This window comes from Mercenaria mercenaria, chromosome 5, assembly GCF_021730395.1.
Source record: "Mercenaria mercenaria strain notata chromosome 5, MADL_Memer_1, whole genome shotgun sequence".
Classification (NCBI taxonomy): Eukaryota; Metazoa; Mollusca; class Bivalvia; order Venerida; family Veneridae; genus Mercenaria; species Mercenaria mercenaria.
Genome location: NC_069365.1, coordinates 29,144,908 through 29,160,382, shown reverse-complemented (window position 1 = coordinate 29,160,382; position 15,475 = coordinate 29,144,908). Strand labels below are relative to the sequence as shown.

The 15,475-nt window shown below is 36.3% G+C and overlaps 1 protein-coding gene across 1 annotated transcript in view; it reads left to right on the top strand.

The window, feature by feature from the left end:
* The window catches only part of LOC123558245 (uncharacterized), a 29,115-nt gene that overhangs the window by 2,911 nt on the left and 10,729 nt on the right, over positions 1–15,475 (top strand). The window contains exons 2-8 of the mRNA XM_053544501.1: positions 1,862–2,228; positions 2,479–2,864; positions 3,073–3,271; positions 3,697–3,774; positions 4,866–4,949; positions 7,958–8,740; positions 14,973–15,000. Coding sequence (XP_053400476.1) covers positions 1,862–2,228; positions 2,479–2,864; positions 3,073–3,271; positions 3,697–3,774; positions 4,866–4,949; positions 7,958–8,740; positions 14,973–15,000 — 1,925 coding nt within the window. The remainder of the gene's footprint in view (positions 1–1,861; positions 2,229–2,478; positions 2,865–3,072; positions 3,272–3,696; positions 3,775–4,865; positions 4,950–7,957; positions 8,741–14,972; positions 15,001–15,475) is intronic.

Below are 15,475 nucleotides of genomic sequence, written 5' to 3'. Positions count from 1 at the left end.
TATATAGTATGTACAGCTGAAAACAGATGAAAAACGTTTAACAACTTCTTTTCATGAATCTCTTGAAAGATCTTCACTAAACTTGGTCTGTAGAATTAAGCTTTATATTAGTACTTCTAATGAACTGCTTAATTGATGTTCACCAAACTTGGTCAGAGATAAGGTCAAAAAGTATAAGTGCTCCTCAGGTGAAAAAATAAGACCCATTTGGGCCACTTGTTTTTATTTGACACGTTGAAAAACAAAGTGTAGGTTTGTAGCTAGAATTTTTCTGAAATCTGAAGTTTGTTAGTATTGAGCGAAATCGTCATAATTATTTACTGACATTTATTCAGAACTAACAACCATTGTGTCCGTTAAACTACTGTAGACGTTTGCAACCGACTTACCTAAGACACAGATTCTCGTTTCTTGCATACCAGACGGGGATTTCCGGTATTTTTACCGGTGCTGGAAAAATCCATCTTCACCCCGGGGTGTAAGATGACTCTCGTGCTTTACATGACGTATTGCGAACTACATATTTGCAGAAGATTTATGTAGTTATTTATATTTTATTTCGAAAAACGGAATAAAAATCCAATACCTTGACAGTTCCTCTTTGTTCCTGATAGTATATTTCTCGATTCAAAACACGTTATTTTATCAAAAATTCATAACGTTACGCAGGAACTGATAAAACAAAACCGGGACTAAACATTGTTATTTGTCTTTGAATCGTCATGACGTCTTTCCTGCTTACGGACGTTGATTTCCCGCGCTTTGTTTAAATACGCTGCTATAAGAAATAGTTCTAAAAATAAAGCCGTACGACTGATTTTATTTTTATCATTATATCTTGATATCGGTATGTAAGAAAAAGATTCTGTCACTGGTTGTAGGTGCAGATGGGAATATCCGGCTCTCGGGTAACTGTTTAGGCGGTAACTCGATAGGAACCTCATTACCGCCTAAACAGTTACCCTCGAGGCCGGAAATTCCCATCTGCACCTACAACCAGTGAAAGAATCTTATAGTATTCCCAAGTTAAGCATTGTTTTGCCATGTATCATGTTCGTATAGACGTAGATAAGCTACTGGCGCCAGATCATCAGGAAGGAATATTTAAAGTTGCCACTGTGTGCATCAAACGATCTTCTTGTCGACTCTCGATGTGTAATGGATTTTCAGCGCCAAATAACGGCATACATAATGTTATCTTTAACGATATATATTTCTGATCTAGTTCCGGTGGTAAAAGAATGGAAAGTATATACAATTTACTATAGACATTAGTACCCCATCAAGTAATGCATAATATGTGAATAGAACGTCAAAACAAAATAGTTTTCCGACTAAATTGATCCATTCAAATTTATTAGGAAAGCAGTATGAATGCCAACAAATATCACCTATGGATTTAAACTTGTATTTGAACAAAATACAGATTTGCAGCGCATGTTATTTTTTCCGTAGGTTTCCGACATTACACAGCACTGTTTTTATTACACTGTAACCCAAATTTATTTCGAATAGTTTGTATTAGAAGCGAAACTAATATATTTGGGGTCAGGTACCACTTCTTTTTATTTCTAAATAAAGTTTAAAGTCTTCAAAAGCACTGTACCCGCTAGCTTAATACTTATTTCCGCGTATACATTTTTTTTAAACAAAGCATGATATTTTAAAGAAGAAAACTGCGTAATACATAAATTATGAAAATCTAATACACGCCTCTCAGAAATTCAAATTTTATAATGTTCAGTTATAAGTTGAATACCTCTCGCCTTGTGTACAGTGTACAAACACATACAGTTTCTACTGTTTGAACAACTCGTAGCGGCTTATAAGTACTAACAATGCAGTATATTATGTTTTCTAGCATCCGCATACATATGCAAGGTTTTGAAGCTCAGCAAGCTGGTTCTCAATGTACTGGCCGGCAATACGGCGATAGAAGATATGCTTGGGACAACTATGGTAGCCAGCAGAGACTTTCTCAACAGCATCAATACATGGTGGATAAACCTGGCATTCGTGCTCAAGAAAACCATGAAAGTCCTAGATTAGGCAGTCAGTCCTTCGCAACGGAGCAATACACGGATGTAGATGACACTCTTCATAAAGACCGAGAAATGCTGACTTTGGAAAACACGACAGAAATATTGTCAAATTTAGAGAGCCTTCAGTCACTTGTTGAACACTCAAAACATGAACTGAAGACAATTAAACAGTCTTTGTCGGCCAGGGTAATTCTCGTTACTTTAATTGGATGCACTTATTTCAGAAGCGTTTTTTATTGATGTAGATCTTATAATTAGTATATACATGCAACAACAAATACATTCGGTTTGACAGATTTCAGTTATTTAATTTTCTGGACGGAAGGTAAAGGCAAGTTTTAGTTATCTAAAATTTGATCCATATAAGCCTATTGTAATGGACACGTCTCTGATATTTTACAACCCGTATCCGTTTGATGACCGTATCTCATTTCAGGTATTTGATGAAAACATTAAACTAAGAGAAGAATTAGAAAAGTTAAAACAAGATTATCAGGAACTGCAGAAGCGTTGTCAAGAGGTGCAAGTAAATGCAAGGGAAAAAGAGAAGATCAAGAAGCTTGAACAAGAAATCAAAACGGCCAATGACGCTATAGATAAATACAAAAACGCATATCTAGATATCGGTCAGAAACATGAGGAAGAACTTGCTAAAACACAAGCACTTGATCAAGCACTGAATGAATATAAAATGAACATGGACAAAGTGGTGATCGAATGTGAGTCGCTAAAGAAACAGTTGTCTGATGTACAGCAACTATATGAAAAGGCAAGGGAAGAGAAGAAAAAGAGCGAAGCTAATCTGTCTGAATCTAAAACACGGTAAAAATATCTCTGTACAATTTAGCGTGTTTTTTTTTTTATTTTATTTTGAAATGTAAGATTTACCATTTATCATAAATCAATAAGCTGCATAAACACCTTCCTGTCATAAAACGACAGACTTCTTTTCAGCTTTCTTCCACAAGAAAAATGCAGCATATCTGAATCATCCTTAAAGTTTGTTAACCGAATATTTTATGAATTTTAGACTGAGCCGTCTGATGGGAAATAAGCTTGCAAATAACAACCCTGACATAGCAGATCTTAGTGATAAAAACAGACCAACAAAACTTGCTGAGAAGAATCAGGAACTCTATGATAACGAATGGACAAATGCATTTGAAGTGATACAGGAACACTTCCGTAATGAGAAAAAGACAATCGAAATACTGGTGCAAGTGTTACAGGTTGAAGTATAATTATAGGTTCTATTATTGTTTATTTTCGATACTTATACATTTCATCAGTTATATATAGGCTTTCACAAGAGAAGTTACGATTTATGAAATTTATGATTGCTTTTGTTTCCTCAATGTATGATTTTGGTCTGTCCGTCTTAACCATATGTCCGTTAGCTATCACAAATCCTTTAAAAGATATTCATCATTGGCACAACTCTTTGCCATAATGAAACTGGTGAAAAATATATGAGATAACAAATACCGAAAATATGCAGGAATAGCAAAGAATGGTGACAGTGCCAATTAGGAGGGTGGGGTTGCGATATATCAGAAAGTTCAGATATATATACCGTGTTTTTCATATAAAACAAATGTACATGTTTAAAGAGCAAAAGTTGTTGACATATTTAATAGCTTTGTTATTATCTCAGGATATTAAGACGCAATGTGATTCGATATCTAAAGAACAACAGCAAAAACTAAGCGAAGCGGTTCAACTAAAACGTACAGTAAGTTGGTTCATTTGTTCTCCCAGAAAAAATTAATTGTTTGTTTCACATTTTTTCGTGTAACAATGTCTTCAGTCGGTATTTTTTTGTTTGTCTTTTTAGCAATTGTTCTTTATTGCGAACAATGTAATACACAATTTTGATAAAGAAATCCCTTAATTAAACTTGACTCATGTGCTTCCATAGTTATTGGCATTAAATAACATTTTTAGTTTTTGATTAACTGGTACTGGTCAACTGGTACTTTAAGCACGTCAGCTGGTACATTAAGCGCGTCAACTGGTACATTAAGCACGTCAACTGGTACATTAAGCGCGTCAACTGGTACATTAAGCACGTCAACTGGTACTTTAAGCGCGTCAACTGGTACTTTAAGCGCGTCAACTGGTACATTAAGCACGTCAACTGGTACATTAAGCACGTCAACTGGTACTTTAAGCACGTCAACTGGTACTTTAAGCGCGTCAACTGGTACTTTAAGCGCGTCAACTGGTACATTAAGCACGTCAACTGGTACTTTAAGCGCGTCAACTGGTACATTAAGCGCGTCAACTGGTACATTAAGCGCGTCAACTGGTACATTAAGCGCGTCAACTGGTACTTTAAGCGCGTCAACTGGTACTTTAAGCGCGTCAACTGGTACATTAAGCACGTCAACTGGTACATTAAGCACGTCAACTGGTACTTTAAGCGCGTCAACTGGTACATTAAGCACGTCAACTGGTACTTTAAGCACGTCAACTGGTACATTAAGCACGTCAACTGGTACTTTAAGCGCGTCAACTGGTACTTTAAGCGCGTCAACTGGTACTTTAAGCGCGTCAACTGGTACTTTAAACGCGTCAACTGATACTTTAAGCCCTAACATCTCGATGCCATATTATTTCCAAAATTTCATTGACTAAATACCTAAACAGTATTCTTTATTCTGGCCAATGTAATCCGTGGTTTGTCTATTTCAAGAACTTCTAGACTTAGCAACTGCAATTTTACAAGAGACACGTTTCACTGTCATCGGCGAATGAAAATGTTGACATGTATCAATATAACAATTAAACGCTCGATTTATTTTTTCTTTTCTTCAATTAAAGGGTGAGCTGCCAGAACACATTTATAAACAACTTAAAGACTTCTGCAGATTTACGGTAGAATCATCCCTCCCAGAAGTAGTCGAGGTAATTTGTAGTCTAAAAATCATGACATTTTTACTTTATTTGATATTCATAAACCATCGGCTAAAAATATCAATGATTTATGATTTATCTTATATGCAAGACTTTCAGTCATTGCTTGTTTACCAAGCAAGCATAAGACTTTGTGTTATCCGACAATCCCAACTGTCCTTAGACTTGTTCCGCGGACAACGATTGGTCTTTCCCGATCTTTTCCGTCCCGTCATTCCAACAGTCCATTCTGATTTCCGTGTCCGCTCAGTAACTCTGCCATCAGTCTAGAAAATTTAACAAGCGTGCCCAAAAACTTGCCATGTGAGTTACCCGTACCTCTTAATTAAAGGTGAATGTATAACATATGAGGTCGACATGCTATGTACACACGATATCTAAATATTAACTAAGTTATGGCCGTTTGCCTTTTAACTAACGAACTTTCTGCTTATCTTCATCTGTGTTTTTAGTTCATTTCCAACACTGTCCCTAGGATTTCAAAACACGTCGTGTAATGCTTCATTACTGAAAGGAAATGCATAACATTACCAGCTAGTTCTGGCTTGATGATCAGTTGAGAATTTATGACCTCAAAAATACTGACGAGATTTCGCAGAATATTGATAATCAAAGGCAGCATCTTTTAAATTACAGTTCTGCACTTGCTTTTTCAAATATTTGCAACAAAAGTACAACTCGGATCAGTTTCGGTCGTTGCACTTTTCAGGTGAATCAGTAAAATGGTTTTAATTTTGACGTTTAAAAACGCCACAATAGGTGACGTGGACGTATTTTTAACTCCCCAATACCGAAATAACTGATGGTTACGTAGCAGTGTGTATACATATTGGTTAAACTGATGTTTAAACAGTTTCTCCATACAAAGATAAAAGTTATACGAAGCTTGTTTATTGTTCAACGGTTATGAAAAAGGAAGTATAAATAGCAATGCCATTTTTGTAAGTTAGAACATTGTTTTTTCACTTTACCCTGTAATTATTTCTTTGACATTTTTAGCAAAATAAATGAAATTTATGTTGTCTTTCATTTCAAGGTTGACCGTAGTGGAAGCTCATATGGTGGCTATTTTCTGCCAACTTCCCTTTGTGGCCCGCGACTGGTGCGTTGTCGCTTTGTCACGAGCGTCAGGACAAAAATAAGCGAGATTTCTGGTTTCGGCGCGTTGTTGTCTTTTCGCTTTTTCGCGGGCGCCAGAGCGAAAAGGCAAGGTTCAGAACTCGACAAGCGAAAACCCTCAACGCGACAAGAGCGACAAGGCGAAATAAACGGCGCGTAAAAAATCTCGCTATTTCGCGTGTGACAACGCGAAAAAAGCGACGACGCGCCAAAGGAAAAAGCTCGCCTTTTCGCTTTGTCGCCTTCCTGTAACGCATGCGCACACCATTGTTATTTAATCATATTTTGCTTTCTGTTTCAAAGTTACACACAATAGTACAGACATTTTAACACATAACAAAAAAAAGAAGAAAAAACAAAGGTCAGGCAACGAATTATTTCAACATCAGCATACAGTCCTTCTCATAGAATGAATGTTATACTCTGCTTAACAGAATTAATGTGAGCAAGTTACTTGAAAAGAAACAACAATAAACAAACAAAAATAATTACAATAACATGAAGGAAAAAAAGAGTATCAAAAAATACAGCTACTACATGTATATTGTTTCTTGAAGCTGCCTATTCGTCCCGATAGTTCCAAAGGAAAACCATACTTGATATAAAGTTTAAATACATATAAGAACATTTACAAGAACTTATATAAAACTTATATAAATTTATATATTTAGTCATACTTTGTTCAAGCAAATAAGAACGTACATAGGCAATTTCATTCATGACAAAATGTATATGAGCTGCATCATGAGAAAACCAACATAGTGGTTTTTGACCAACATAGTGGTTTTTGCGACCAGCATAGATCCAGACCAGCCTGCGCATCCGCAATCCGATGTTGGTCAGGATACATGGTGTTCGCTAACGGTTTCTTTAACTGCAGTACGCTTTCAAAGCGGACAACATGGATCCTGACCAGACTGCGCGGATACGCAGGCTGGTATGGATCTATGGTGGTCGCAAAGCCACTATGTTGGTTTTCTCACGGCGCGGCTTATAAAAAGAAAGATATATAAGGTTATAGAATTCATTGTACTACTTAAACCGATTTGATTATTGAAGAAAAGCTTGCACTGCTAAAAGATATTATACCGTTTTCTTCCTCTGTTTATTCTTCTTTTCCAAAAAGTATAATATGTTTGTATTAAAAGGATAAAATTGTCTTGTTATTTGAAATAATCGAAGTCATTCCTCAGAGATTTTTTTACAAATAAACAATGTTCTGCATTTTCTTTTCCGTCTCCGCATATAAAAGGCGTCAGTTCGTAAGTGATTATTGTAAAGATCGTTGATAAGAATGCTACATTTAATTCTTAATCGAACATGATAAACTGCATTTTCTCTTTGGCACAATGGGAGGCTTTAAACAATTCTTTCAATTCTGCTTTAAATATGTTTAAGGAGATTTACTGAAAGGCGACAAAGCGAAAAGGCGGCAGCTTGCAAAAAATCTCACTTTTTCGCCTTGTCGCCTTCCTGTAGCACATGCGCACACCATTGTTATGAGATATAATTTATATAGTGGATACGCCACAGGAAGGCGACAAAGCAAAGAGGTGAGATTTCTGGTATTGGCGGGTTGTCGCCTTTTCGCTTTGTCCCGAGGATGCGTTAAAAAAGCTCGCTATTTCGCCTTTTCGTGTTGTGGTATTTCGCTTCCCACCTTTTCGCTCAGGCGCCCGCGACAAAACAAAAATGCGACAATGCGCCAATACCAAAAATCTCACCTTTTCGCTTTGTCGAGGGCGACAAAGCGAAAAGACGAAGTTGGCAGAAATCAGCCACCATAGCTCACAGATATACCGAGTGTAGCGAACCCCCAAGAATTACATCAACTTTAATAAACGGTTATTTGTTTAAGATTATGTTTTTTATTATTTCAGAGATGCCTAAATGGTGCCCGTTTAAAGACGTATGCTACTTTGTTGAAGGATGATAATGTCCAGGCGTTTTTCAGGGGGTGCGTAGAGCTTTGCTGGCTGATGAATTTACAAGATCCTCCTCTCGTCTTTGGGGAAATCCCAAACCAGATGGATGTATTTGATACTAATAAGTACAAATATTACACTCAGACAGGTCCATATGTCAACTATATTGTATGGCCTGCCCTTCTTCTGAAGACAAATGGTTCACTGCTTAGCAAAGGCATCGCTCAGGCATGTGGTCGGCAGCAAAGTGAGTCTCGTACACGGAGAACTACAGCAGCTCAGCAAAGTTCTTCAACAGTTTATTGCACTTCTGGACGTAATGCGACTGCACCTTCAGAACAGACTATTGGCCGCCGCTTCCCCGAAAGAGACAGGTTAAAAGGAAATTATGTCCAAGAAACCATTGATATTTCTTCGAATTTCCATGGTACTGAGCAAAATGTTCAAAGGCAAAATTATCAACAATCAGTTGTGAATGGTCCGAATGATTCAGCAGATAAGTCGAAACATTTTGGTCATACAACGACAGAACGCAGGACACCTTCAGCAGGAATGATGAATAAAAACATGGGCATAACTCAAAATCAACGTCAGCAGCCGAGAGCGCGTCCACCTCCTTTATGGCGTTTTTTTCTCAACCTTGAAAGCACATACGGTATTGGCAGTCCCGAGATAAAAGCCGCGATTGAAGAAGGAGAATACAACAAATGTGTAGAGTACTACAACTCCATTAAAGCAGTTTAAGTATCTATTACCAGTACATGCACTTTAATCAGCGCATTTTTTTTTTCTAACCGGTCAGCTAATCTTTTTAATAAGAGTTTACATAATTATAAAAAGTTGAATCACGATAACTGGAGGGCCGAGCGTCGTTCCATTTCGAGATAACCGTAATTCGGCTTAGTGCTGGTCATATTTATGTACATGTAAACATAGGATATACATTTTATGTACATAGTTAGATAACAAAACAATTTGATTTTACCGTTTGTATTTGCAACAAAATAATTATTCAGTGCAATTTGTTGCAGTAGATTTGTTTGAAAATGTGTGGTTGAATTGTACTAACTGCCTAAATGACAGAAACCTCATGACTAAATTGAAACCTGTAACGGTCCAACGAGTTTGCGTTGATACACTGTACCTCAAATACCCAGTTCCATATAGCTTTAACAGCACAACGCATTCGTTGACACATAAATGTGAGTGTATTAGCTAAAGTTGCTGGGAATGAAAGTCAAGAACACTCCAGCTTAACATTTCTGGTCACAATATTTTTGCACCGTTTTGTACAGCAGTTTAAACAGAATGTAATTATATGTCACTTTGAAAAATTCTAATTTAACTACAGACGGACCTGTAGTAACCAGCCAGCTAACGGTGCGATAGAAACTGGTTGCTTTCGGCGATTAGCTGCTTTAGACAAGCTGAACTAAGAACTAAAAGTCCATTAGGGAAGTAAGCTGACTGGATGTTCAATGCAACTGGCTGTTTAATACAGGTGACAGCTATGACAGGCAGTTAATATACCAATACAGTCACATGTAATATATATGGACATATATACGGACGTTATTTCTTTATCTATTTTCGCACTCTATTTAAGATTATGCTGCTTGTAAAAATTAAGTTTTACAAAATAAAACAAAAAAAAAAATTTTTTTGTAGTAGTCTGTGCTTGATATCCTGGTAACATTTTCATGATGAGATGATTGCATTTCATCATTTATGATGTAAACCTAGGTTAACCACACCCTTTATACATTTGCGATATCACAGGTTCCTCACCCCATCATTTAAAGTAAGTAAAGTGTTTCTTTATCATTGTGTCACCCTTACTGAAAGGACCAGCCAGTTTGGCATATGAGACACCTACATACGTTAAACAGCATTACTTTCCGGTTCCTATTTTAATGACAGGGACCAGTCAGCCAGGTAATCGGTAACCATTACTTAAATAGCTGGCGACCCATCAACTGGCTTCTCATCAGTAACAATACCCTCCTCTGACAGGACTCGAACCTTCGACCTCCTGATTGTGGGGCAAGTGCCTTATCCATAAGGCCGCCGCAGCTCCATTATATTTGCATTGACATTCTTTTTAAATACAGCAAACTTTATGTGTCACGCTTTCTTTACTTTACTTTCTTAGGGGTTTTTGAAAAAATAAGCATATTCTTTTTTTTTTCTGTTTATCGTATATCAATTTTACACCTTATTAAGTTAAAACATAACTTCAATTCTAATTAGTCTCGAAATTTATAATACATGTATGTCTTGCCAGAAATCCGTTACTCAAATGTTTCTTTCTTTCTTTTTTTTTTAACTATGGCCATTTTCGTCTCAATAAAATTTAATAATATGTCAGATTAAAAGTAAGAACTAAATCAGTAAATCAGGTCATGACCCGCTTCCTATATCCATATACACTGCAAACATCTGTGCATTCCGAAATTTAATCCACGAAGATAGATCTATTCATCAATTATCCATAATAGATAAACGACTTATGAAAATCATGTTCGTTTAAGTTTTATTCGGAGATTAGGCGATGTCGATACACCATCAATAAATTGACCAGTTTTTCAAGTAATAAAAACGCCAACATAATGAAGTACGTTCTCGCCGCGGTGGCCAAATTTTAGCCATGTAGATGCTTATTTTGAGAAACACCTACTTTTAAGAGACTCAGGAATTACATTAAATACTGACTATATAATGAATAGAAATGTATTTTTCTATAAGTCGTCAAAATTTAAAAACTTGAAATTTGAGATTTTATTCAATACTTCAACATACAAAAATACGACCCTACTTTCAGTTACTCGTAAAATGAGAAAGGTTGATTTTGTACAATTTTGACATCCTATCAACAACTTAGTGCTGCGAGTGTGCTTTAGATTTCAAACGGAAAGTACTTTCAGTATTTTTAATATATCGGCCAAATAAACGGTGAGTTTGCTCTTTTGTTCAGTATATTTATTTTTTGCCATTAATTTGGGTTCCTGTTTCAATTAGTATTTATACGAGAGCCTTTACAAAAACATTATTGTCTTCCTTAAACATAATGGATAATTTCCTTATCTAAACGCGATTATGAAAAGACAGGTTTCAAACTAATTTGACACAAACATTCACTGTAACAAAACACAGTTCAAAAGTCAAGGCCACGCTAAAAGGTCAAAAGTTAAAACGTTATGGTCACATAAATGTTAAAGATTCTACGTACGTTTTTGTAAGATTTCTGTCGAGCTGACCAGACAGAGAGAAATAAAGATTTCAATAAACAGCTAATGTCGAACTAAAAAATGTAGATTTGGCGACTTATATTTTATTTGTCGTCATTTTGTTTGAAACATGTCGAGAGTTTCTGTTGTAGTGTGTTCGCCACAAACAAGACAACTGCTCACGACATAATTCATCATAGTACATATATTTTATACCAGATTTATATAGCGCCCTTTTTGTGATAAATTTCACGTTCAAAGGCGCTTTACATAGTTCAAATTCATCCACTACTAGTACAGACACAGAGCGATCTGACCAGAGGGACAGAGTGAGAAAAAACCCTCATGACAGAGAGATCAGAAATCAGATACAGGCTTGTCCGTATGGCAAGCCAGTTGTCCAATAATTACGTGAACCCTAGTTTACGGTCGAAAAACTAGGATTAACGATCGATAAACTAGGTTTTTCGAACGTAAAACTAGGTTTTTCGAATACTAACCTATATTTTCGAGCGAAAACATAGGATAACGCCGTGAACCATAGTTCACGCTCGTTAATGTAGGTTCACGATTGTAAACCCCAGTTCACGGTCGTAAACATAGGTTCACGTTCGTAAACTATGGTTTACGAGCGTGAACCGGGATTTACGAGCGTAAACATAAGATTACGATCGTAAACATAGGATAACGACCGAAACTCATAGTTCAATCGAGAAACATAGTTTATCAAACGTAAACCATGGTTTACGGTCAATATATTAGGATTATAGAATCAACAATGAATTTCGGACGTGAACATGGGTTTACGGCCATGAACCTATGTTTACGGATGTGAACCTATGTTTACGACCGTGAACCATAGTTTACGGACCTGAACCTGTATTTTCGAGCGTGAACCTATGTTTACGAACGTGAACTTAGGTTTACGGGCGTGAACATAGGTTTACGTTCAATAAACCAGGTTTTTCAATACTAACCTATATTTTCGAGTGAAAACATAGGATAACGTCGTAAACCATAGTTCACGCTCGTAAACGTAGGTTCACGTTCGTAAACCCAAGTTTATGGTCGTAAACATAGGATAACGACCGAAATTCATAGTTCAATAGAGAAACCTAGTTTATCGAATGTAAACCATGGTTTACGATTGATATACTAGGATTATGAAATCAACTATCAATTTCGGCCGTAAACCTATGTTTACGGTCGTGAACCTATATTTACGAGCGTGAACCTAGGTTTACGGCCGTGAACTACAGTTTAACTTTGTAAAACCGTGTTTATCGATTTGTAACAATATTGCAAGCCAGTTGTCCAATAATTATGTGAACCCTAGTTTACGGTCGAAAAACTACGATTAACGATCGATAAACTAGGTTTTTCGAACGTAAAACTAGGTTTTTTGAATACTAACCTATATTTTCGAGCGAAAACATAGGATAACGTCGTAAACCATAGTTCACGCTCGTAAACGTAGGTTCACGTTCGTAAACCCAAGTTTTTGGTCGTAAACATAGGATAACGACTGAAGTTCATAGTAGATGATTTCAATCGAGAAACCTAGTTTATCGAACGTAAACCTGGGTTCACGAGCGTAAACTATGGTTTACGCCCGGTATCTGATGTTTTCACTCGAAAATATAGGTTAGTATTTGAAAAAAAACTTAGTTTATCGATCGTTAATCCTAGTTTTTCGACCGTGAACCGGGGTCCACGTAATTATTGGACAATTGGCTTGCCATATGTCCGGCTAACTTAGCCTAGCTCGTTACGAATAGACAGTATAACACTGATACACGCAAGAATTGTCTGAGTTCCTGACCAGTACACCTCTAGTTGGGTGGGAAACACTGAAAAACGCTTCTAGAAATTCCCGAGTAGCTGCCGGGGATCGAACCACCGACCTCAGGATTGGAAGGCCAGTGTGCAAACCACTGAGCTATACGCCCACCCGTCCACATATATCGTAGTGGTTGCAGAATTGTGAACTTACATTTCACTGAGCGTCTTCTGTTTTGCATCTGAAACTCGTAGACGCGCTTGTTAGATGATTGTCTGTACGTCACACTTAATTTGTCTAAACAACCCATTTGCTCTGTCAGCAATGCTTAAAATGAGCATGAATGCATAAAATTTGCAATGAATAAAATGTGAAACATTCTGAAACTCTGCAAGCAAATTTTAAAACGAAATATAGATTAAATAGGACAGAGGTATTTCTCTCATTGTATTTTTAATTATTCTTCGGACAAAAGTTTTGGTTCTTTAAAGCTGCACTTTATCTTAATTAATGTACTTATATTTTATCATTTTATGAATATAGATGGATTCGTGTCTATCAAAGACTAAAATCTGAAATTTAGACTTATCATAACAGTACAAATTTCGCATAATATTTCACTCGTGAACACCATAGTTTACATTTTCACTCGTAGCTGCACCACTCGTGAAAATGTTGCATTATAGTGTTCACTCGGTGAAATATATTTCGATCTTACACTAAAACAAACAAATATCCTCTATATATCATTGTCGGTCTGTATTATATTACACATGTTCTAACGAAGACATGTAAGTGAAGAGAGATAAATCTTTCTTGCTTTTAACTTTTATTAAAATAGGGATATTCATTCCCCTGAATAATGAGCAGTAGGTCGTCTTGTGACGGAGCGAGCAAGAAAAAGATTGCTTGTTAAGCTTTCAAATTCAAAAATGTGCGAGCCAAACAGGCAGAACATTTCAAATACCTATTTGAATATCGTACCCCTGGTATTAATAATGATTAGAGAACGATAAAAACCGGATGATTGATAGATTTTAGCGGACACTGCATCCCTCCCCCCCCCCCCCCCCCCCCCCCCCACACACACACATACACACACACTTGCTGGTGTTAAATTATCACAAGATACAAGATGTTATCTAGTAGATCTTGTAATCTAGTAGATAAATGGCCGGGATAGCCACGTACTGTCATACCTGTGGAAATGATCACCACAAGTTTTGGTTTCATTTTCCATTTAAACGTGTGCACATTACTTTAATGTAAATAAAAACGAACTTGCAAATAGATCGGGGGGTTTGACCTCCCCTCCCTCCTACGTGGCCAATATAGACAGGTTTTACTGTATGTTCTGTTATGTAAACCTTGATGTTAATACCCTGTTGCATTTAAAAACGACACTGGTGTTTACTATTCAAATGTTTTATTATTTTATTCAATAAATGAAGTTTAAGAAGCTACAATGTATACAAATTGCTATTTATAAAGCGCCATTGAACGTGTCACTATATAAAAAAAAATAATGTAAGAATGTAAGATATTATGTGAACAAAACCCCCAATCCTATCAGCTTGCGGTTTATCTTAATTTTAACTGTTTTTCAAGGAAAAGGCAGATCGTTTCGGCTGAATGTTTATTTTTAGAATAATTGTACTTCCTGGTCTAAAACAAGTCAAGGTAGATCTAGTTGTAAACTTGTAAAGTAGAAAATGTCGTGTGACAGGTAAGTGAAAATTACTATGATCATTGAATATTATTCAGTCATTCGTCTTGTAGTTTTGGGAATAACATTTCAGCAGCTGGGCAGTTCTATATAAACTATAAATACGTTATCATATACTGAGTGAACATCAGCAATCGGTTCACTGACAAATAATTGTTATTCATCCATATCAGTTATAATACAGAATATAACAGAACACTGAACAGAACTAAACAGAAACTTATTTCACAATTGTAGGTGTTTAAACACACATTTATACGCAAATGTAAGAAATGAAGAAGAAAAAAAACGTCGTTCGAATACCAAATAGATAAATCAGAGGTGACTCAGTTCTCCAATGTGTATAAATCCCGCACGATAATTCAAACGATAACATATGCTTGAAAATCATGATTTTTATTCATCCAGAAAATATTTGTGTAAAGCAACACAGTATGTAAAAAGAAATGTTCTTAATTTCTATCATTGACAAATATTTGAGTTCAACGATGCATAAGAACGGAATCAAACAGTAATATAAACATACTGTCGTTTGAATTATCGTGCGGGAGTAGTACGTTCATGTCACTCAATAAACTTTATACATCATAATTCTGCATAATACAGTTCTACATAATGCAACAGTCTAATTAGATCGTCAAACATACACGGATTCAGAAATCCATGCATGCGATATTGCTTATTCTAATATGCCTGCCTCTGTTAAACACTCTTACGCTAGAATGACGTCACGTTAACGT